Below are 22,734 nucleotides of genomic sequence, written 5' to 3' on the forward strand. Positions count from 1 at the left end.
CTCACCGCAACTAGAGAAAGCCTGCGCACAGCAACGAAGACCCAACACAGCCAAAAATAAATTAAAAAGAAAGTTTATTAGAAAATTATTTATTGAATATCTATACTGTGAGAGGCATCATATTAAACACTGACATGCTGTACAAAAAAATAAATAAAAATAAAAGGTATAGTGCAGTTGCCCAGGTGCCACTTGCAGGCCAGCAGCGAAAGAGATAGAACATAAACACATGAAACAAGTGAAGAAAGTGGAATAACACAATAAATGGACAAACTCAAAGTGACATTACAGATAACTCATAGTGCCAAAGTGACCCAAGTAAGGCAGAAACCTGTTAGAGTTCAAGCACTTCATTTTCTAAGAATCCTTTGGGGACCTCATGCAAATGATAGAAAGTATCTAGAAAACAACCTACTATGTTTCATTTCCCCCAAAACTGAATAAGAGAGTGTGCTGTGAATACTGTAAATTTTTTTATAAGCTGTATTCAGTAGCCAAAGCTGATGTGTAGTCCAACTCTAAAACAGATCTATAGCTTGGGTAAATTTGTTTTCATCCCCTCCTCGACCTCCTAGGCCCCCCAGGTGACCTTTTGCTGGCATACTACTCAGTCACCAGTCAAGCCCCCGAGTACTACACGTTAGTCCCAGTGAGGCATCTCTCCCAGGCAGTTAACATGCATGAACACTGCCTTGCAAACATGTCTGCATCCAGAGCAATGACTCAAAAATGAGACATACAAGTTGAAGACAGGAAGTGTCCTAAGCTCTTGATTTTTATTCATTCGGACCTTATCAGATAAGAAACAAAGACCCAAGGCATACTGTTCTTTGAGTGACAATTCACATTCGAGTATTTTTCAACAGCATCTTTTGTCTGAGAAGGTTGGGCAGTAGATGGACAGTCTCCTCAGATCCAGGAATATCCACTAGCAACCTTGGTAATCATTTTCTTCCATTACTGATTTCCTGTTTGAGTTAAGACACCCCTGTCACTCACCAGTACCCAAGCTTGTAGTTGCTAATTGATTTTCTACTCTTCTGCACAACTGAGCAACAGATTTTATGGGCACCATTAGAACCACCTGCTACAAATTACGTCCTTCTTTCATTATGGGGCAACTGCTCCTGACCTAGGACTTTTAACACTTTGTGGAAGAGAGAGGAGAAGAAAAACAAACCCTTGTTCCCAAATAACAGAATTTTATTTGCTTGCTGTTAGAAAATTTTGTTAGGCCTGACCACCTGCTTTCAGACAGAGCAGGAATGCAAAACTTGAGTTCCAAAGTTACTATGGATAATTGTCTAAATGCATGTATATCTAAACCTTCGATCAATCAGCCTTGGAATATTTGTACAAAATAATCCAAATGACATTCGATTTTGAGAATTCTGCCCCAAATGAGAAATGCTGCAATATCTCACTTTTCCCTAAGTTTAAACGTGCATTATTTGCAAGCATTTTTATAGCTCTGCCGTTTTCTTGCAACCATATCCCCCAAACACTTTTACAGTTAACTTTTTAATATTGTGGAAAAATATAATACATAACAAAATTATCATTTTAACCATTGTAAGTGTACAGTCCAGTGGCATTAAGTACATTCATATTATTGTACAACCATCACCACCATCCAGCTCCAAAATATTTTTCATCTTCCCAAACTGAAATTCTGTATCCACTAAACACTAACTCCCCATTTCCCTTGCTCCCAGCTTTTGGCAACCACCATTCTACTTTCTGTGTCTGTGAAGTTGACTACTACAGTTACCTTATAAGTAGGATCATACAGTAGTTGTCTGTTGTGCCTAGTTTATTTCACTTATCCTGACGTCCTCTAGGTTAATCCATGTTGTAGCATGTGTCAGAATGTCCTTCCTTTTTTTTTTTAAAGAAGATGTAGGGGGTAGGATTTTTTATTAATTAATTAATTTATTTTTGCTGTGCTGGGTCTTCATTTCTGTGCGAGGGCTTTCTCTAGTTGTGGCGATCGGGGGCCACTCTTCATCGCGGTGCGTGGGCCTCTCACTATCGCGGCCTGTAGCGGAGCACAGGCTCCAGACGCGCAGGCTCAGTAGTTGTGGCTCACAGGCCTGGTTGCTCCGCGGCATGTGGGATCCTCCCAGACCAGGGCTTGAACCCATGTCCCCTGCATTAGCAGGCAGATTCTCAACTACTGCGCCACCAGGGAAGCCCTGTCCTTCCTTTTTAAGGCTGAATAATATTCCATAGTATGGATATACTACATTTTGTTTATCCATTCATCTATTGATAGACACAAGATACTTCTGCCTTTTGGATATTGTGAATAATGCTGCTATGAATATGAATATCCAAATATCTTTCAAGTTCCTGCTTTCAATTATTTTGGGTACTATACCCAGAAGTGGAATTTTCTGGATCATATAATAATTCTATTTTTAACTATTTGAGGAACAACCATACTGGTTTCCATAGGAGCTACAACATTTTACATTCCCACCAGTAGTGCACAAGGGCTCCAATTCCTCCATCTCCTAGCCAACACTTGCTTATTTTCTGTTTTTACATAATAGCCATCCTATGGATGTGACGTGGTATCTCATTGTGGTTTTGATTTGCATTTTCCTAATGATTAGTGATGCTGAGCATCTTTTCATGTGCTTATTGGCTCTATTCAAGTCTTTTTCCCATTTTTGAACAGAAGTGTTTGTTTTCTGTCATTGAATTGTAGGAGTCTTTATATATTCTGGATATTAATTGTTTATCAGATACATAATTTGCAAATACTATCTCCTATTCGTGGGTTGCCTTTCACTATGTTGATAGTGTCCTTTGATGTGCAAAAGTTTTTAATTTTGATTAAGTCCAATTTATCCTTTCTTATTTTTTTGCCGGTGCTTTTGGTGTTTTATCCAAGAAATCACTGCCACATTCAACGCCATGAAAAATTTCCCCTATGTTTTCTTCTAAGAGTGTTACAGTTTTAGCTCATATGTTTAGGTCTTTGATCCACTTTGTGTTAATTTTTGTAAATGGTGTAGGGTAAGAGTCCAGCTGCATTCTTTTGTAGGTGGATACTCACTTTTCACAACGTTATTATTGAAAAGACTGTCCTTTCTTCATTGAATGGTCTTGGCACCCTGTGGAAAATCATTTGACCATATATGCAATGATTTATTTCTGAGTTCTCTATTCTATTCCATTGATCTATATGTCTGTCTTTATGCCAGTATCACACTGTTTAGATTACTGTACTTTTTAGTAAGTTTTGAAATCAAGAAGTGTGAGACCTCCAATTTTGTTCTGCTTTTTCATGCTTGTTTTTGCTATTCAGGATGTCTTGAAATTCCGTATGAATTTTAAGATAAATTTTTCTACTTCTGCCAAAAAAAAATCACTGGGATTTTTACAGGGATTGCATTCAATCTGTTGATCACTTTGGGTAGTATGGACATTTTAACAATAAATCTTCCAATCCATGAATATGGGATGTCTTTCCATTTATCTGTGGCTTCTTTAATTTCACTTTTTTAACATCTTTATTGGAGTATAGTTGCTTTACAAACTTGTGTTAGTTTCTGCTGTATAACAAAGTGAATCAGCTGTATGTCTACATATATCCCCATATCCCCACCCTCTTGCGTCTCACTCCCACCCTCGCTATCCCACCCCTCTAGGTGGTCACAAAGCACAGAGTTGATCTCCCTGTGCTATGCAGCTGCTTCCCACTAGCTATCTATTTTACATTTGGTGGTGTATATATGTCAATGCTATTCTCTCACTTTGTCCCAGCTTACCCTTCCCCCACCCCATGTTCTCAAGTCCATTCTCTACATCTGTGTCTTTATTCCTGTCTTGCCCCAGGTTCATCAGAACCTTTTTTTTTGGTTCCATATATATGTGTTAGCATATGGTATTTGTTATTCTCTTTCTGACTTACTTCACTCTGTATGACAGACTCTAGGTCCATCCACATCACTACAAATAACTCAATTTTGTTTCTTTATATGGCTGAGTAATATTCCATTGTATATATGTGCCATATCTTCTTTATCCATTCATCTGTCAATGGACTCTTTGTGTCTTCTTTAATTTCTTTCAGCAATGTTTTCTAGTTTTCAGTGTACAAGTCTTTTGCCTCCTTGGTCAAGTTCGTTCCCCAGTACTTTATTATTTTTGATGCTATTGTAAATGGAATTATTTTCCTTTTCAGATTGTTCACTGTTAGTATATAAAAATGCAACTGATTTTTGTATGTTGACTTTGTATCCTCCACTTGCTGAATTCATTTATTAATTCTAACAGTTTTTAATTTTTTGGTAGAATGCAGTTAACTTTCTTTTTAAAAACACACTTTGGGGCTTCCCTGGTGGTGCAGTGGTTGAGAGTCCGCCTGCCGATGCAGGGGACACGGGTTCATGCCCCGGTCCAGGAGGATCCCACGTGCCGCGGAGCGGCTGGGCCTGTGAGCCATGGCCGCTGAGCCTGCGCGTCCGGAGCCTGTGCCCCACAATGGGAGAGGCCACAACAGTGAGAGGCCGGCGTACCGCAAAAAACAAAACAAAACAAAACACATTTTGGTTACCCTTTTTAGAATTACACAATAGAAACATTCTCATTGGTATAAATTCAAGCAAGCCAGAAGAATATCGATTAAAAAGTGAAAGTGCCCCCTTACCTTTACTCTTGCCCCCTCCCAGCCAATCTCTCTTCCCTTCCCAAAGGTAACTGCCACTAAAAGTTTGCATTGCTCTTCCAGGTTTATTTCTTGTGTACATATTAGATGTATTTTCTAATTCTATATTTTTCTTATAGTCTTTTGAAAGAAACAATATCCAAAAATCTTAACATTTCTAGTTCTTGAGGAATACCGTCAGAAACTTCTTGCAGTAGTGGTCATGATACGTCTCCCATTTGAAGACTACTGATATTCTACTGTCATTCTTCATTTAAAAGAAAGAAATTTATCACTTTAATATTAGTTCAGCAATAGAGTTAGTTGTTTGAAAATGGTATCAAAAGTGCTAACAAGTGTTTTATTGGGAGAAATACAATTGCAATTACTCAGCTCAAAGCTGAGTCCCTCCTAACCAAATCATGTATGTATATATATATATATATATATATATATATATATATATATATACACACACATACATACACGTATTGTTTAAGTTGAAATGGCTCTCTAGTGAAGCTACTTCCAATGCATTACGTTTTTTCAATCTCTGGTTTTAGGTACCACAAACACAGTCATTAATTACTGATTTCTGCTAACTACTGTGTTATTCACAGACAAGAAACATCTTTTTTTTTTCCAGCTACATATGTCACTGGCTAAACTGATGAAGAAATATAATGTTCAATTAGAGATTTAAGCATAAAATACCTTTTTCAAAGTGTGCATTTTTGAAATATAAAATATTTACTTTGAAATGAAAAAATGTGTCAAGTATGCCCAAAAAATGCATTGCTATCTTCAAATTGCATTTTTTAAATTAAAATTTAATGTTTAGCACCATGAGCAACAGATTCTTCTCAAACTGATAGAAGTTCAAGATACACTTGTTTTTTTCTGGTTTACATTGAAAATAAACATTTGATTGCTTGCCTTTTTAAAGGATTGATGGGAAATTTTTTTTCTGATTTTTAAGAAGTATTCACCTACAGACTTTGATTTTATAAGTAGGTTATAAGCAAAATATCTTATCATTTGTTTTTCTGAAGAATAACAATTTTTACTTTACCGAATTCCTCAAAAAATATATAAAAATATGTACATATGGTTATTGTTTGTTTCTTAAATCATAATAACATTTAAATTAAACAACATCAGTGAAACCAGACAAAAAATCCAGATATGAAACTCTGGAATATTCTCAAATGAAGAATTCTAAAACACAGGGCCAGAAAAGACTTTAAGAGGTCATCTGCTCTATTACCGTTAAGCCAGAGTTCTCACAACTCTTTAAGTGTTTGAAGCCAAACAGTGAGTGATAAAGAATATAAAAAGATCTCTTGTTTCTTTATCAGTTGGAAACAGAAACTCAAGAGATTGCATGCTGTTATCCAGAGTTAATTTCTTAGAGTACATGGTTTAGAAAAAAGACATAGTTGCTGAATTTTGTTATTAACAATGCCGTCTTCTAAACTGGACCAGGAAAAACTAGAGTCCTGTTTTTATCTGAAGGTTATAGGATTTAATGTATTAGTATTATATGTAACTGCTTAAAAGATATACTTGCCAATTCAAAAAGCAGATTTGTATTGTAAATAATAAATGGTTATAAAATAGCAAATCAGAGTGGACTAAATAAATCTAAAACCAACAGGGGACAAAAGCAAAGTGTTGTCATGAATAATGATACCAGAAGCCAAGCTCGTAGACAACTGTTATCTCCCCATTATCCAATAAATGCCATAGTACAAGGTAATGGAAGAACCAGTGATGTCCCCTGGGTTTAGAACCAGCACAGTGCCTAGTGGTCCTGACCGTAGCCTCCATGGTGTAGGGCCTTGCTGGCCTCCTAGCATTGTAGTTTCAGGCACCAGCTATGCATGATAATGATGCTACCCTGCCTTAGAGGGGAGAAGGAAAAACAGATCCTATGTTATAAGAGCATGAACCAGTGGAAGTGTAAGGAAACTGACACAGCATCTAGAGAGTATTTACTTTTATATACCTTCTTTTTTTTTTATATACCTTCTTTCTGAAGCATATTTATGTAAGGTTCTGCCACTGCAATCTCATTTAAAAAGAACTTTTCTAATTTCAAATGTGTGCTATTTAGATTATCAATAGACTATCTGCAGAAAATATTCACTAAAGCATATGCTCTGCAAAGATGAGTATCATGGATGCCTCATAAAACTAACTGTTGCTAGTGATGTTCATAAGGCAGTTAAAAAGTTTGCCTCTTTGTGTTCTTTTCTCTTTCTCTCCTCTATTTCCTTTGAGACTCCTCTATTCTTGAATGACCCCATTTCTTCTGCTTCCTTTAGCAAGTTAAAGATGCACGGTAATGAAAAAAAATCCAAAATCAGATGAAAAAGTCTAATTTGCTTTCTCCTTAGGTTTCCTGGATAATTTCATCAGGTGTTTCCTTTCTTAATGACTCAGCGGGTCTGGCCAAAAGTTACCACTGTTTGAAAGGTGTTTCTTCAAAACTTTACGTGTACTGAAAGTAAATTTTTCAAGATAGTTTCCAACTTAGCTTAAAATTTCAATGCTGGTTAAAGTTTAATACATGTTTCGGTTAGGTATTCATGTGGAAGCATGTATACAAATTTTCTAGATTCTGCTTTCAATGCATTCGTGTTGAAGAGGGAGCATTGCCAGCAGTCAATGAACACTAATTCATTCAGTCGTTTGGGGAATATAGTGGGTGTACTTCTTTGGATTAGTTCCTAAGGTTTTAAATTTATCTTCAGTGAATAGGCTCATCTGAACACATTTGAATAAGCCAGTGACTCCATGTGCCTGTGAACAAACTGCTCTGGGAGACATAAAATTGCTACTCCAATTTCTGTTCCATTCTCACCAGGCAAGTGTGGTGGGTGGGCACATGTGAACCCTGTGTCCGGCAGATGCTCATTCAGAAAAGCATTGTGTCCCTCCTCCTCCCTCTTCTCCACCTCCCCCACCACCACCTCCCCACCACATGCACATTACAGCATGTGTGTGCTGTGTGGCCTAATTACACAATAGGGCATATGTTGCGCCAAGAAATGTATCGCTAGCTTTCTGGACTTTACTACCCACACTCCGAAACTGGAACCGGACTCTGTTCCTTGAAAGAATTGAGCACTACCTTTGAGGATCAAATTTTCCTCACTCATATATTTCTGGGAATTGCACTGATGTTTGGCATTTATTAGTAACATTCAGGGTCTTTGAGTATTTTTCTGTCCCATGTTCTAAGGAATTCATGAGAACTGCTTACACGGGTGCCATTCTGTGCACCTTATTATGTTTTAACGACATTTCTTTATTGCCCAGAAACTTACTATAATCATTTCCTTTTTCCCTTTTTCAGGTTTGAACAGGCTTTTATTACCAGTTTGATCAGTAGTGTGGTAAAAACGAAGGACACTTATTTTTGGATAGCTCTTCAAGATCAAAATGATACAGGAGAATACACTTGGAAGACGGCAGGGCAGAAGTCAGAGCCGGTGAAGTACACACACTGGAATGCACGTCAGCCCCGTGAGTAGAGGGCACTGTCACACCACTTCTCCCTCCTGTTTTCTTTGCCCCCAAATTCTATCAACCTCATGGTCCACCTCCTCTGATTCTTCCTTAGTGTTTTCTTAATGCATAAATCAACTAAAACAATTACCACCGGTTCTCAGGGGTGATGTATGCCTGGCCATTTTTTAAAGTATAATTCATATGAGTCATTTGACGAGTTCAAGGTATAAATTCATTGCTCAAGACCACACCTGCCTTTGTTAGCAGAAGTCCAGTTTCTCCCTCCTAAAGTCTTTTCCTCATCCGCCCTCATTGTCCAAGAATCTCAGGGGCTTACTCAGTCCAGAATACTCTGTCATACTTCAAAGCAGAGTGAATGGGCACATTTGAGCATATCTAATCAGTTCACAGTCACTGCCACGTGACTTTGCTGTGGAATGTTACTTAGGTAACATTCTTGCTAGTCCATCTCCTCCATGGACTTCTGTGGTACCTTAGCCAGAATTTCAGAGTTACAGGTCTATTAATTCACCATCCTGTGCTCAGCTCTGGATCCCAAAGCATGAAACTGTGCCAGAGAAGCTAATGGTTTCAGCCATAATCTACACTAAAACCAGGCCCTGTGGACCAAGCTTTAGGCCCTTGTGTTAATCTTAGGTCACCAACCTAGATCCAACGTACCTTTACCTCAGTGTGAAACGTTTTTGGATGCCTTGATCCCTTTCTTTTTTTAAAAAAATAAAATTATTTATTTATTTTTGGCTGCATTGGGTATTTGCTGCTATGCATGGGATTTTTCTACTTGCAGCAAGTGGGGGCTACTCTTCATTGTGGCTTGTGGGCTCTAGAGCACAGGTTCAGTAGTTGTGGTTCACAGGCTTAGTTGCTCTGTGGCATGTGGGATCTTCCCGGACCAGGGCTCGAACCCATGTCCCCTGCATTGGCAGGCAGATTCTTAACCACTGCACTGCCAGGGAAGCCCTTGGTCCCTTTCTTGCCTGGGGATCTCAATCAGGGCTACCCCAATAGACAATAGGCAATAGGTTATCTTTAAATTTGTATCTAGAGGAAATGGGTTAGAGGCCTCAAGCTCCTCCCTGAGGAAAGATAACTATTATTATAATATTATAATAATTGTTATCATATATCACATATATAACAATAATTAGAGAACTAAACACCAATTAAAAGATATTTTTAGAGTGGTTCAAAAAATAAGACCCAAGTATATGTTGTCTAAAAAAACCCCACTTTAAATATAGCCACCTATAGATTAAAAGTAAAGGGATAGAGAAAGATATCCATGTTAACATTAATCAAAAGAAAGCAGGAATAGCTATATTAATTTGACACAGAGCAGACTTCAGAACAAGAAAAATTTCCAGGGATAAAAATGGACATTACATAAAGATAAAAAAGTCAGCTCTAAAGAAGATATAACAATCCTTAATGTGCATGTACCTAACAACAGAGTATCAAAATATATGAGGGAAAAACTGATAGAACTTCAAGGAGAAATAGATGAATCTACTGTTATAGTTAGAGACTCTTAACACCCCTATGACAGAAATGGACAGATCCAGCAGACAGAAAATCAGTAAGGACAAAATTGAACTCAACAGCACTATCAATCAACTGGATATGGTTGACATCTGTAGACTACTTCATCCAACAACAGCAACAGCAGATTACACATTCTTCTCAAGCTTATGTGGAACATCCACTGAGATAGACTACATTCTAGGCCGTAAAACACACTTAACAAATTTAAAACAAGTCATACAATGTCTGCTCTCAGATCACATGAAACTAAATAGAAATAAAGAACAGAAAGATAGCTGAGAAAATTCCAAAACACTTGGAGATTAAGCAGTACACTTCTAAATAACACATCGGTCAAAGAAGAAATCTCAAGAGAAAATTTTTTAATATTTTAAATTAAATGAAAATGAAAATACATTTATGAGATGAAGAGAAAGCAGGGCTTAGAGGGAAATTTATAGCACTGAATGTACATAATAGAAAAGAAGAAATATTTAAAATCAGTAATCTAAGCTTCCACCTTAGGAAACTAGAAAAAGAAGAGCATATTAAATCCAATGTAAGTAGAAGAAAAGAAACAATAAGAATTAGAGCAGAAATCAATGAAATTGAAGACAGGAAATCAATAAAGAAAATCAATGAAACTAAAAGCTGGTTCTTTGAAAATATCAATGAAATTGATAAGCCTCTAGCCAGGCTCACTAAGAAAAAAGAGAGGAGACACAAGTTACTAATATCATAAATGAAAAAAAGGGACATCACTACAGATCCCATGGTCATTAAAAGGATAAAAAAGGAATATTATGAGCAACTCTATATCCATAAATTTGACAACCTAGGTGAAATTGACCAATTCTTTGAAAGACACAATCTACCAAAACTCACACAAGAAGAAATAGACCCTCTGAATAAGCCTACATCTATTAAGAAATTGAATCAGTAATTAATAACTTTCCAAAACAGAAAGCAGCAGGCTCATATGGGTTCAACTAATGAATTCTACCAAACATTTAAGGAAGAAATTATACCAGCTTTCTACAACTTTTTCCAGAAGTTAGAAGCAGAGGGATACTTTGTAACTCGTTCTATGAGGGCAACATTACCCTAATACCAAAGTCAGACAAGGACATTACAAGAAAAGAAAACTACAGACCACTATCTCTCACGAACATAGGCACAAAAAATCTTTAACAAAATATTAACAAATTGAATCCAACAATGTATAAAGAGAGTTACACACCTCAGTCAAGTGGAATTTACCCCAAGTATGCAAGGCTGGTTCAACATTTGAAAACTTATTAATGTTATCCATGACATCAACAGGCTAAAAAAGCAAAATCACATGATCGTATCAATAGATACAGAAAAAAGCATCTGACAAAATTCAACACCCATTCATGTTAAAAACTGTTAGCAAACAAGGAATAGAGGGGAACTTCCTAAACTTCCAGAAAAACTAGAAGCTTCCCCACTAAGATCAGGAACAAGGCAAGGATGTTCCTTTTCAACACTCTTTTAAACATTGTACTAGAAGTCCTAGCTAATGCAATAAGACAAGAAAAGCAATTAAAAGGTACAGATTGGAAGAAAACAATAAAACTTTGTTCACAGATGACATGATTGTTTACGTAGAAAATTAGAAAGAATCAAAAACAATTCCTGGAACTAATAAGCAATTATAGCAAGATTGCAGGATACAAGATTAATGCTCAAAAGTCAATTGTTTTCTGTATACCAGCAATGAAAAGGGGAACTTTAAATTAAAAACATTACATTAACACCCCTCAAAATGAAATTTTTAGATATAAATCTAACAATATATATAAGATCTATAGAGGAAAACTATAACTTTTAATGGCAGAAATCAAGAAGAACTAAATAAAGAGAGAGAGATTCCATGTTCATAGGTAGACTCAGTATTGTCAAGATGTCACTTCTACACAAATTGACCTATAGACTCAATGCTATCCCAATCAAAACACCAGCAAATTATTTTGTGGATATTGACAAACTGGTTCTAAAGCTTATAATGAGAAGCAAAAGACCCAGGATAACCAACTCAGTACTGAAGGAGAAGAACAAAGTCAGAGGATTGATGCCACCTGACTTCAAGAGTTATTATAAATCTACAGCAATTAAGACAATATGGTTTTGGCAAGAAAAAAAAAAAGACAAATAAATCAATAAAAAAGTATAAAGAGCCTAGAAATAGACTGACACAAAAATAGTCAGCTGATCACTGAAAAAGAAGCAAAAACAATACAATAGAAAAAACTTTTTGACAAATGGTGCATGGCCAATTGCACATCCACATGCCAAAAAAAAAAAAAAAAAAAAAAAACTAGACACAGGGTTTACACCCTTAACAAAATTAACTCAAAATGGATCATAGCCCTAAATGTAAAACACAAAGCTTTGACATTCCCAGAAGAAAAGATAATAGAAAACCTACATGACCTTGGGTATGGTGATGACTTTTTAGATACAACACCGAAAGCAAAATCCATGAAATAAATAATTGATGAGCTAGATTTCATTAAAACTTGTGCTCTGAGAAAGATAATGTCAAGAGAATGAGAAGACAAGCCACAGAATGGGAGAAAATATTTGTAAAATCATATCTGATAAAGAACTGTTATACAAAATATACAAGGAACTCTTAAAACTCAACAAGTAAGCAAAATACCCAATCTAAAAATGGACAAAAATCTTAAAGAAGATATATAGATGAAAAGTAAGCATATGAAAATATGTCGAACATCATATGTCATTAGGAAATTGCAAATTAAAACAACGAGATACTGCCACACACTTATTAGAATGACCAAAATCCAAAACACTGACAACACCAAATACTGGCAATGATTTGGAGCAACAGGAGCGCTCATACATTGCTGGCAGGAATGCAAAATGGTATAGCCACTTTCAATGACAGGTTGGCATTTGCTTACAGAAGTAAACATACTCTTACCATACAATCCAACACTTACACTCCTTGGTGTTTACCCAAATGAATTGAAAACATGTCCACACAAAGACATGCATACGGATTTTTTTATAGAAGCTTTATTCATACTTGCCAAAACTTACAAGCAATCAAGATTTCCTTTAGTAGATGAGTGAATAAACTGTGTTACATGCAGACAATGGAATATTATTCAGCGCTAAAAAGAAATGAGCTATCAAGTCATGAAAAGACATGGAGGAAACTTAAATGTGTATTACTAAGTGAAAGAAGCCAATCTGAAAAGGCTGCATACTGTGTAATTCCAACCATATGACATTCTGGAAAAGGCAAAACTATGGAGACAGTAAAAAGATTAGTGGTTTCCAGGGGCTGGGGGAGGGAGGAGTTTATAGGCAGAGCACAGAGGATTTGGAGGGCGGTGAAACCATTCTATATGATACCACAATGGTGGATATATGTCATTGTACATTTGTCCAAACCCATAGAATGTACAACATCAAGAGCGGCCCCTAATGTAAACCATGGGCTTGGGGTGATAATGATGTGTCAGTATAGGTTTTAACAAATGTACCATTCTTGTATGGGATGTCAGTAGTAAGGTACGTGGGGCACAGGGTATAAGGGAAGTCTGTACCTTCTGCTAAATTTTTCTGTGAACCTAAAATGCTCTAAAATATATTGTTTATTTATTTATTTTTTTTAAAAATCTATACTTTTAAAGGATGCATGCAAGGTGAAGTAAGACAAATTAGATTCTTTGTGTATAACCATCGGTTTAGGAAATTTGTATATAAACCGGTGACTGCATAGCTCTAAACAAGAAACATCACAATTCACTCAGTAAACAACCTTCTCATTCTACAAATTTATGAATGTTATTAAAATGCAGAGAATAGTAAAGTTCCATGTCACATTATTACTGGAAAAAAAACCCAGGTATCATTTCTAATATACTTTGTAATTTTGTTAGGAGTGTCTATACCTGTCAAAATAAATTAATATATTTTGAGTAGACAAAATTCTTAGTTTTTAATGTTATCTTCCTTGGGGCATATTTGAATGTCTAAAATTTGGAATTGAAGCAGAACTCCTTGTCATTCATAAGTTTCTGCTGTAATTTATTTGAGTGGCACTACTCTTTTTCTCTTTTCCCTGAAGCAAAAATAATACCGTGATGCTCAGTTTGGCTGCTCAGGCTGATTGACATTGAGTAAATTGTCTCTGAAAATGCAAAACTTTTTTTGAAGAAAATAGCAATATAAAAACCCCTGTGTTTCCTTTCTTCTTTTAAATTGCAGTTTGCAGAAACACCATCCTAAATGACATTTTTTTCCCCTGCCTGTCACAAAAGAATCCATTAGCTTGGTTCCCATGTCAGAACCTTAATCCAGCCCAGACTGACTACATAAATTGACCACTGAACAGGAAGCCCGCAGCTTTTTATAAACTCAGTGAAGACTCTGTCCTTATGTCATATCATCAAAATATTCAATCTGTGGTGGAATCATAGTCCTGCCATTTCTTCAACCTTATATTATGTTCACCAAATAGCATAATGAACCACCATATATACCCATCACCCAGTGTCATCAATAATCAACCCATGGTCAATCTTGTTTCGTCTATACTCCCAACAACTCCTCCCATTTCCCGTATTTTTTCATAGAAAATCCCAGATATCATATCATTTCATCCATAAATATTTCAGTATTATCTCTAAAAGATAAAGACTCCTTTTTAGAAACATGACTATAATACAGTTATCACAACTAAAAGTAATTAACTATAATTCCATAGCATCATAAATCTTCAGTTAAATGCTCAAATTTCTAAATGATTCATAACTATTATATAATGGATTTTAGAGTTCTTCATTTGAATCAAGATCAAGAAAAGGTGCATGCACTGTAATTGGTTGGTATATCTCCTAAAGTCTGTTTTAATCTGTGTTTTCCTCTTCCTTGCCCACTGTCATTTTTTTATATTTTTATTTGTTGATGCAAATGTGTTTGTCCTGTAGAGCTTCCTTCAGTCTAGGTTTTATTATTTTTTTTTTTGCGGTACGCGGGCCTCTCACTGTTGTGGTCTCTCCCATTGCGGAGCACAGGCTCCGGACGCGCAGGCCCAGTGGCCATGGCTCACGGGCCCAGCCGCTCCGCAGCATGTGGGATCTTCACGGACCGAGGCACGAACCCGTGTCCCCTGCATCGGCAGGTGGACTCTCAACCACTGCGCCACCAGGGAAGCCCCTAGGTTTTTTTACTGTATCCCCACAACACATTAAAAATGTGTTACTCTTCTGGAAGAGGCCCGCCTGCTATTCTAGGAAGTAACAGTTCACCAAAGAGTATATACTGCTTGTTGAGCTGGAAGAATAACAATATACTACCTTTGGTATAAAAAGCAAACATTTGAGTATTCTTTGCGCTGAGTGTCACAGTGCTAATAAATGGAAGTCTTTAATATAAAAAGAAAGTTACTCTATTCTTTTTATTTTTCATAAAGTTGACATTTTTAAAATGACATTTTTAAAAAGTTGGAATCAGAGGCCTGATCTAAATCAGACTCTTATTTTTTTGGAAAGGCCATTTCATAGATAGTTGTATGCTCTATATGGAGGCATATAATGTCCAGTTCTCTTACTATTTGCAATGTTAGAAGCCATCAATGATCGATGCCTAGATCCATGGATTCATTAGGGATTTCTTCATAGCTTCATAGCTGGGATATTTCTATAAAGAGATAATTTCCTGCTATCCTTACTAAAACAAAAACAAAGAGACTATGGTACTTGGTATTTAAGAGAAGTAACCATTCAGGTAAAACAGGAAAAACAGTTTTGATCCATACTAACTAGTGCCACTGATTAAAGGGAAAGATGGCAAATAGGGCCTTTCTCATTTAGGGAGAAGCTAATGCATTAGAAACCTAAATGCACTTTGTACTTAGATTAAGGATTCAATATAAATGGAGGCTGCTCTATGGAGAAAGAAAACAGGTTAGTCCATCCTTTAAGACATTCAAAAATACTTTTCCAAGTTATATTAGAGTTTCACAGTTATTTCACAGAGAAAATTTTGCATCCATCCATAACTCAGGCTCTGCAACAAAAGGTTTGTGTTTCTAGATCTAGATAGCACTGTGAAAAAGGTATGTTTCACTCATGGGATAACTCCAGAGTATTTACCCTAATTGTCCCAAGTCAGTGGAAATCTTCTCTCAGTGACAAGGAAAATGGGATTGCTTAGTCAGATCTGTTTTCTTCAAACTGCCCCTACACATGGAAAGGAGAACCCTATCTAGCCAGCAGATAGATAGTTATCCATTTTAGGTCGCATCAGAGCACTGAAATGAACCAACACATAAATGAGGACAAACAGACTCATTTCTGAGCACCCTTTGGGTATTTCCCATATCTTTTTATAAATATATAGGTAACTGTCATACACACTAAAAATGTGGTAGTAGATCTTCAATGAAATGCTATGGTCTCACAAAGGAGAGAAGCATGACCAGGGGAAAGAGAGGGAGCTCCATAGAAATGGAGAAGCATAATTAGAGGGGAAGATTCAAGCATTCATTCAACAGCTATTTATTGAATGTCCACCTCCTCTGTACCTTGACATTGCCTCATGGTAGACTCATTTAAATATGGTTTCAAATTCCAGATCAAACCCTCAAGAACTACATGGCCCTAAGGCAAGTTACTACACCTCTGCGCCTTGGTTTTTCCATTAGTGAACTGTAGATGCTAATATCCACCTCAAAGAGGTTTTGAAGTTAAATAGGAAAAAGACCATATAAAATGCCTAACATGGTATCAGGCAGATAAGCAGAACTCCATGAAAGCTCACCTTCCCTGACCCAAAGCTTCACTTTTCTCCACGGAGAAGGAGAGGAGAGAGATGGAAGGTGGCTGGGGCAGAGGGCCTGAGATTAAGGATGTGAAAGTTGTTGCAGGGAAAGGGAAATGAGTAGACAGGCTCAAGTAAAATAATTGTCTAAAGGCCCAGTTATGATTCCCTCCTGCCCTGAGGCCACAAATAGATTTTGTTTGTTTTCAGGTATAGGGCCAGAGAAGTGAAAGATGGAGGCTTTCCCAGGTTGGTTCAATTTACTATAAGGCTAGATAGCTTTACCAAATTGAAGAGACTGGACTAGTGAATTGGAATTTCTTAATTAACTGAAAGTGTTCCCATTTGTGTTTGATGGAGAGGGTAAAGAGGCGGGGATAGAGGGAGGCTAAGGCAGGTGAGGAGAATCAGTTCAAATGTGAGATTCACCGCTAAGGGATAGGATGACAGTTGTTCTTTTCCAGTGGGAAATGAGTTAATCAAATTGGAGAACAATTTCTCTGGGAGAAGAAACACCTCTGCTCTCTTCCACACCCTACCCTTATTATTTGGCTATACAAGCATCCCCACAACATAAAATTATAAATTTGGTTTATATCTCCCTTAGCCCAGTCTCCCTTTATTATACCATTTTACTGCTTCTTTGAGGCTGAGACTCTAAAATTTAGGTCAAATGTTCCATTAAGTTAACCATTTTCGAATACCAATAACACTACTGCACACTTTTTATCTTCAGAGCAGTTCACAAACATCTTCTTCACTAATGAAGATGAGTTGAATATCTAGTGTCTAAAACCAAAGCTATTTAATCATTGTCTGATGTGGGAAAGTAAGACAAAATGCAAGACCAACAAAAAAGTATATCGCATTTTAAACGTGCTGATTTGAGCTTTTTAAAAATTCTTTGAACATGCAGGCAGAACCCGTGCCACAAAATCCCAGCTTTTGTAATGAAAACAGTCAAAATAAGAATAGAAGCAACATCTTAGTGATGGTTTTAGCCCTTCGTATCTTTCAGGGAGCTTTTTAATATATTATTTTATCAGATCTTCATGAAAATCCATAAGAAGAAAAGGAATTATTGCCCCTATGTTTTAGACAAGGCTTTTTGTGATTTATGAACCTTGAGCTTCAAGTTACTAAGTATTTGTGCTGGGACTAGAACCCCAGAGTTCAGACCCCAAGTCAAAGGCTGCTGGGAAGGAAGGATGGAAGAGTCGGGTGGGAGTGTGTGTTTTTTCCTGCTCTTTCAGCTAGAGCAATTCCATCCATATACATATTAAGTTTTCGGATTCCACATGGATTTCCACTGTTCAATTTCATTCCAATTTCACTACACAGAGCAGGCAGCATCTCCTCTGTTGTTCATGACTCAGCTAGATTGTGAGCTGCTTTCCACAATTACACTCAGCAGGCCTGCAGTGCTCCATTCACAGCAGGGGCAGTGGCATGCTATACTCTCTCCCCTGCTTGGCCCCCCAGACTCCACCTTGAACACTAGCTCTTCTGGCCAGTGGAGCCAACTGATGGCCTTTGTGTGGACCAACTCTCTCTGTTGACTTCCATTCCTTCTGCATGTCACACAATCGTGTTTTCTTGTTTACCACTGGTCATTTTCATCTCCGTGGGTCTCTGACCATCAGCGTGCACACACACATACGACTGTGAGCTTTCTGCAGGTGTCTAACACGGGGCGTGCAACCAGGGTTGTTGAAGACACAAACACTCGTGTTGTAGCTTCATTATTCTTTCTCCTTCTTCACAAACTCTTTTCCATTCCTTCAGGAGGAATGTAAATCTTTTTACATGTTCCTCTGTCTTCTTCCTTCTCATTCCACTCCTCATTATCTCTCTCTTTAGTCTTTCTATCAGCATTAAACAACCAAAACATGGCTGGCAAGGATAATGTCAATTACCCTGTATCTACAGAAATTGAAGCCATTACTTCTGAAGGGAAATTAAGCAAGACAAATATCTAGTACCAAGTGACTACATTTTTTAAAGTGCCTTTAGGTCCAGAATCGTCACAAGTCTTTAGATGCTTCATCTATAATCACTTGCTTTTTTAAAAGCATCCCTTGAAAACCTTTCTCTCCTTTTCAAACTTCAGCTCAAATGTCATTTCCTGCAAATCCTTTATTGACATCCTGAGACTCCATCACTCCTTCTGAAGTCTCTCCACAGAAATTTTAACATAGCACTTAATCCATCATGTTTGCTGCCATTAATCGTTTATTTGTTTGTGTCTCACACTAAACTAAATGTTTTTTGTCCTTCTATCTCAAGCAGCTAGTAATATAAAGCCTAGCCTGGTACATAGATACAGATGCATAATTTTATGTTGTTGTTGTTGTTGAATGTTGATTTAGTTAATTGAATGATTGCTCTGGATTGATGAAAAAAGCAGCTGATTTTTACTCCATTTTTATTGTATTTTTGGAATGGGATTGTTTTCTACTAGTCACTGAAATTTGAAGTGCATTTTTTAGATGTCTTATGAGTTGTATACATTTGATGACAAACTTGAGAATCTTTACATAGAAATTGCTTCTATGGAAAAATGTTTCATCTTCCAAAATGTTCAAACATATGCAAAAGAATAAAATGGAATTTGTCCATAACTAAATGGTCTTTCCCTTTTCCCTGATGTCTGCCCCATCCCTGCCCCCAGAATTTCACCCCATTTAGAATATACCTCATTCTCTCCACTCTTCCATGGTGTACAGTTTGGTTTTCTGTTGTGTTCCTTGCAGTCTGCTTTACTCCATCATTTATATATTTTTTCCCTGTTGAATCTATTTCTCAGAGGATCAACACCATGCATTTTTCATTGTTAATTTTTCACAGTAGGGTTTCAAAGCACAGTGTACAGGGTAGGTATTCAATAAATGGTGAGTTAAATTTTCCTCTGCACAGTTAAAAACCTCAATAATTCAAAGTAGAGGGACGTCGGCATTTGATGAGATATGGGGGATATTTCAGTCCCAAGTTGGAACAGCACCTAATTTCCCATAATTTGCCATCTGAGCTCAAAATGCCCCAATTTTAGGCTTCATATTCTCTCTTCTCTCACTTTGCCATCTACTATTCTCTTCTCCAGAGATGAAGAGAAATGAGACGATCACGCCAATAAAACATCCTTTTTCATCTTTATTGTTCTTGTCTGGATGCTTCATTATGAGATGTCAATTATTCAACACTCTAATGAGCTGTCTTCCAAGCACAAAATGTTCTAGTCATCTGGTATTAAAGTGTTGTTTTCTGCTTTTAGGCTACAGTGGTGGCTGTGTTGTCATTCGAGGAAGGAGTCCCCCCGGTCGCTGGGAAGTGAAGGACTGTAGACACTTTAAGGCAATGTCCCTGTGCAAGCAACCAGTGGAAAATCAGGAGAAACCTGAGCAAGAAGAGAGATGGCCCTTTTCCTCCTGCTATTTCGATTGGGAGTCAGAGCCTGGCCTGGCCAGTTGCTTCAAGGTAATACGAAGGTTACGTGGGCATTCTCAATGGGACCAACATTATTCATACAGATTTACAGAGAGATAGATATAGAGTGAGATATAGATAGAGATATATAGATGTAGAGAGAGATACAGATATAGATATATACATATATGTGTGTGCATGTTAGAAATGTCTTTTTGCAAATCATCTTTAGATCCTAGATTTAAATCAGTATCTACAATCTTCTTCTCAGAAATACATTTTTGAAATATGATGTTTTTGTTTGGTTGTTTTGTCTTTGGTTCATTGTACAAATAGAGATTTCCAAAATCCTGGGAGAAAGTTCTTCTCTAGCACCTGGGCACATGAAGAGCAGAACGGAGACAGCCTCTACCTCTAGAAATATTGCAGTGTCATAGATGGCCTGAAACACCTGTAATACACTAAATTTAAATGTACACAGGTATAATCCTACATTAAATTCATGGAATAATAGGCCCAGAAGTGACCACACAGAGCAATAAGTTAAACCTTAGAAATGAGTAAACTGCGGCATGAAGTGAGATGAAGTGATTTGCCCAAGATCACAATTATTTATTGACAGAGTTGGAATAAACTGTGGTCTTGGGACTCCCAGTCCAGTGCTTTTTCTACTACACATCACCCTGATATGTCAACAAATATATGGTGTGTTTGATGGGCATAGCAGTAGGACTTATGAATTTAAAGTGATTCGAGAAAAGGTTCCCAGCGGAGGTGGGTTCTGACATATAATTTAAAAGATGGAAATGCTGTGCTGTGGTCCATGGGACTGGGAAGGTTATTCATCCTGGTCTCAGCAAATCAGAGCCTGGTGAAGCCTGGCCGCAGGGTGCCTGCCGGGCATTAGAGACTCAGCATGGTGTCAGGCAGTTAAAAAAGAGAAGGGTGCAGAGGCCAGAATCTGAAGCTCCAGGTCTTCAGTTCCTCACCCTTGACCTTAAATAAAGTCAAAAGTATGCCCACCATTTGACTGACTTCTTCCTGCTACTTGTGAGGACAGCTGAGAAACAGGAAAGAATTTAGTCACAGCTAAGACCCAAAGACCCTAGAAATATACCCGCCCTAGGTCCCAGGTCTCATTTCTTATTTCTTTGCCTGGGTTAGCCAGATTCATTCAGCTATGGAATACTAGGTCTAATCCTAGCTCTGCTAGTTTGTGGCTGTGTGACCTGAAATTTGTAACCTCTCTTATCCTGACTGTCCTCATCTCTTGACAAACATTTTATTAAGAGACAAGCATAGCCCAGTCACAGGAAATTTAGGAGGGGGGAAAAAAAGAGTTCTCAAGGAGGAAAAGAGTCCTCATCTGTTAAACTGAGCCTATCATATCCTCTGCATGACTTTGTCATGAGAATCAAATGAGATAATGGTATTACAACAACTAGACACCCTTTAGTTCAATAAATGTTATTTCTCCCTACTCGGTCAAGCTTTTAAAGTAGAATAATGACAACAATTATATTATCGTCATCTTCTTGTCCAGAATTAAACAGCCTCACCTTATTCAACCTTTTTTTCCTTTTACTACACAGGTATTTCATAGTGAAAAAGTTCTGATGAAAAGAACATGGAGAGAAGCTGAAGAATTTTGTGAAGAATTTGGAGCTCATCTTGCAAGCTTTGCCCATATCGAGGAAGAGAATTTTGTGAATGAGCTTTTACATTCAAAATTTAATCGGTAAATACTTGTTAATTTTGAAAATTTTCAGTCGCATATTGTGTCTCCCAGTAATGGCTTCTTAGGCATGAGCATCCCAAATATCGGGGGTATTTGGGATATTCAAAATCTCAAGTATTTAAGTCTAAAACCAACTAAACACTAGTTGTGAAAGAAAAATACATACTTACAGTTTTATATTTATATCACACCAACTACTCATTCCATAAAACAAAGAACAAAGTGACGATTGTTTTGATATTTGAAATCTTTTCTGTGTACCTCAAATCAGAATTTTAGAGCTTTTCTGCCAAGTTCAGAAATTATCTAGCCCAGTGGTTTTCAAAGTGCTGTCTGAGGGTCCGGAGGGTCCTGAGCCCCCAGAGCAGGAGAGGCCAAGTGGGCAGAGCTCCTGGTTCCTTGCTCACTGACTCAGCAGGTCCAGCCAACTCCACTTCTAGTTGTTTTGTATATAACAGGAGTCCATGTGAGATTTGGTTTGAAAAAAAGAAAGTCCCACTAATTTTTAAAAAAAATTCCAATCCAACCTTCTAATTTTTACCTCTGAGGAAACAGGCATTCACTTGTCTGCATCCGCTTTGCAAGTTTACAGAATCTTGAATTTAACGAAGTTAGAAAATCAATCAAATTTAAATTTGAAGAAACATAGGAGGTCTTGTGCTACCTCTGACCCAATACGGGAATTTCTTCTACTTACATTCCCGTGGTCATCTACTGTCTACATCAGGGGTCCCCAACCTCCGGGCCGCAGACCAATACCGGTCCGCAGTGTATTAGGAACTGGGCCACACAGCAGGAAGTGAGCGGAAGAGTGAGCTAAGCTTCACCTGCCGCTCCCCATTGCTGGCATTACCGCCTGAACCGTCCCGCCAATGCCCCCACCCCCGGCAGTGGAAAAATTGTCTTCCACAAAACCAACTGCTGGTGCCAAAATGCTGGGGACCACTGGTCTACATAATTCCTTTCAGTTTCAAAGTGCTCTTTACTTGGGATAAAACCCATTCCATCGTTGGAGGCTAGTTTCAAAGATCAACTT

The 22,734-nt window shown here is 37.5% G+C and overlaps 1 protein-coding gene across 4 annotated transcripts in view; it reads left to right on the forward strand.

Moving 5' to 3' along the window:
• PLA2R1 (phospholipase A2 receptor 1) overlaps nt 1–22,734 on the forward strand; it is a 110,751-nt gene that overhangs the window by 49,040 nt on the left and 38,977 nt on the right. For all 4 annotated transcript variants that reach the window (XM_032636871.1, XM_032636870.1, XM_032636873.1 and 1 more), the window contains 3 exons: nt 8,019–8,188; nt 19,809–20,011; nt 21,553–21,698. In XM_032636871.1, coding sequence (XP_032492762.1) covers nt 8,019–8,188; nt 19,809–20,011; nt 21,553–21,698 — 519 coding nt within the window. The remainder of the gene's footprint in view (nt 1–8,018; nt 8,189–19,808; nt 20,012–21,552; nt 21,699–22,734) is intronic.

The sequence above is a fragment of the Phocoena sinus genome, chromosome 7 (genome assembly GCF_008692025.1).
Source record: "Phocoena sinus isolate mPhoSin1 chromosome 7, mPhoSin1.pri, whole genome shotgun sequence".
Taxonomy (NCBI): Eukaryota; Metazoa; Chordata; class Mammalia; order Artiodactyla; family Phocoenidae; genus Phocoena; species Phocoena sinus.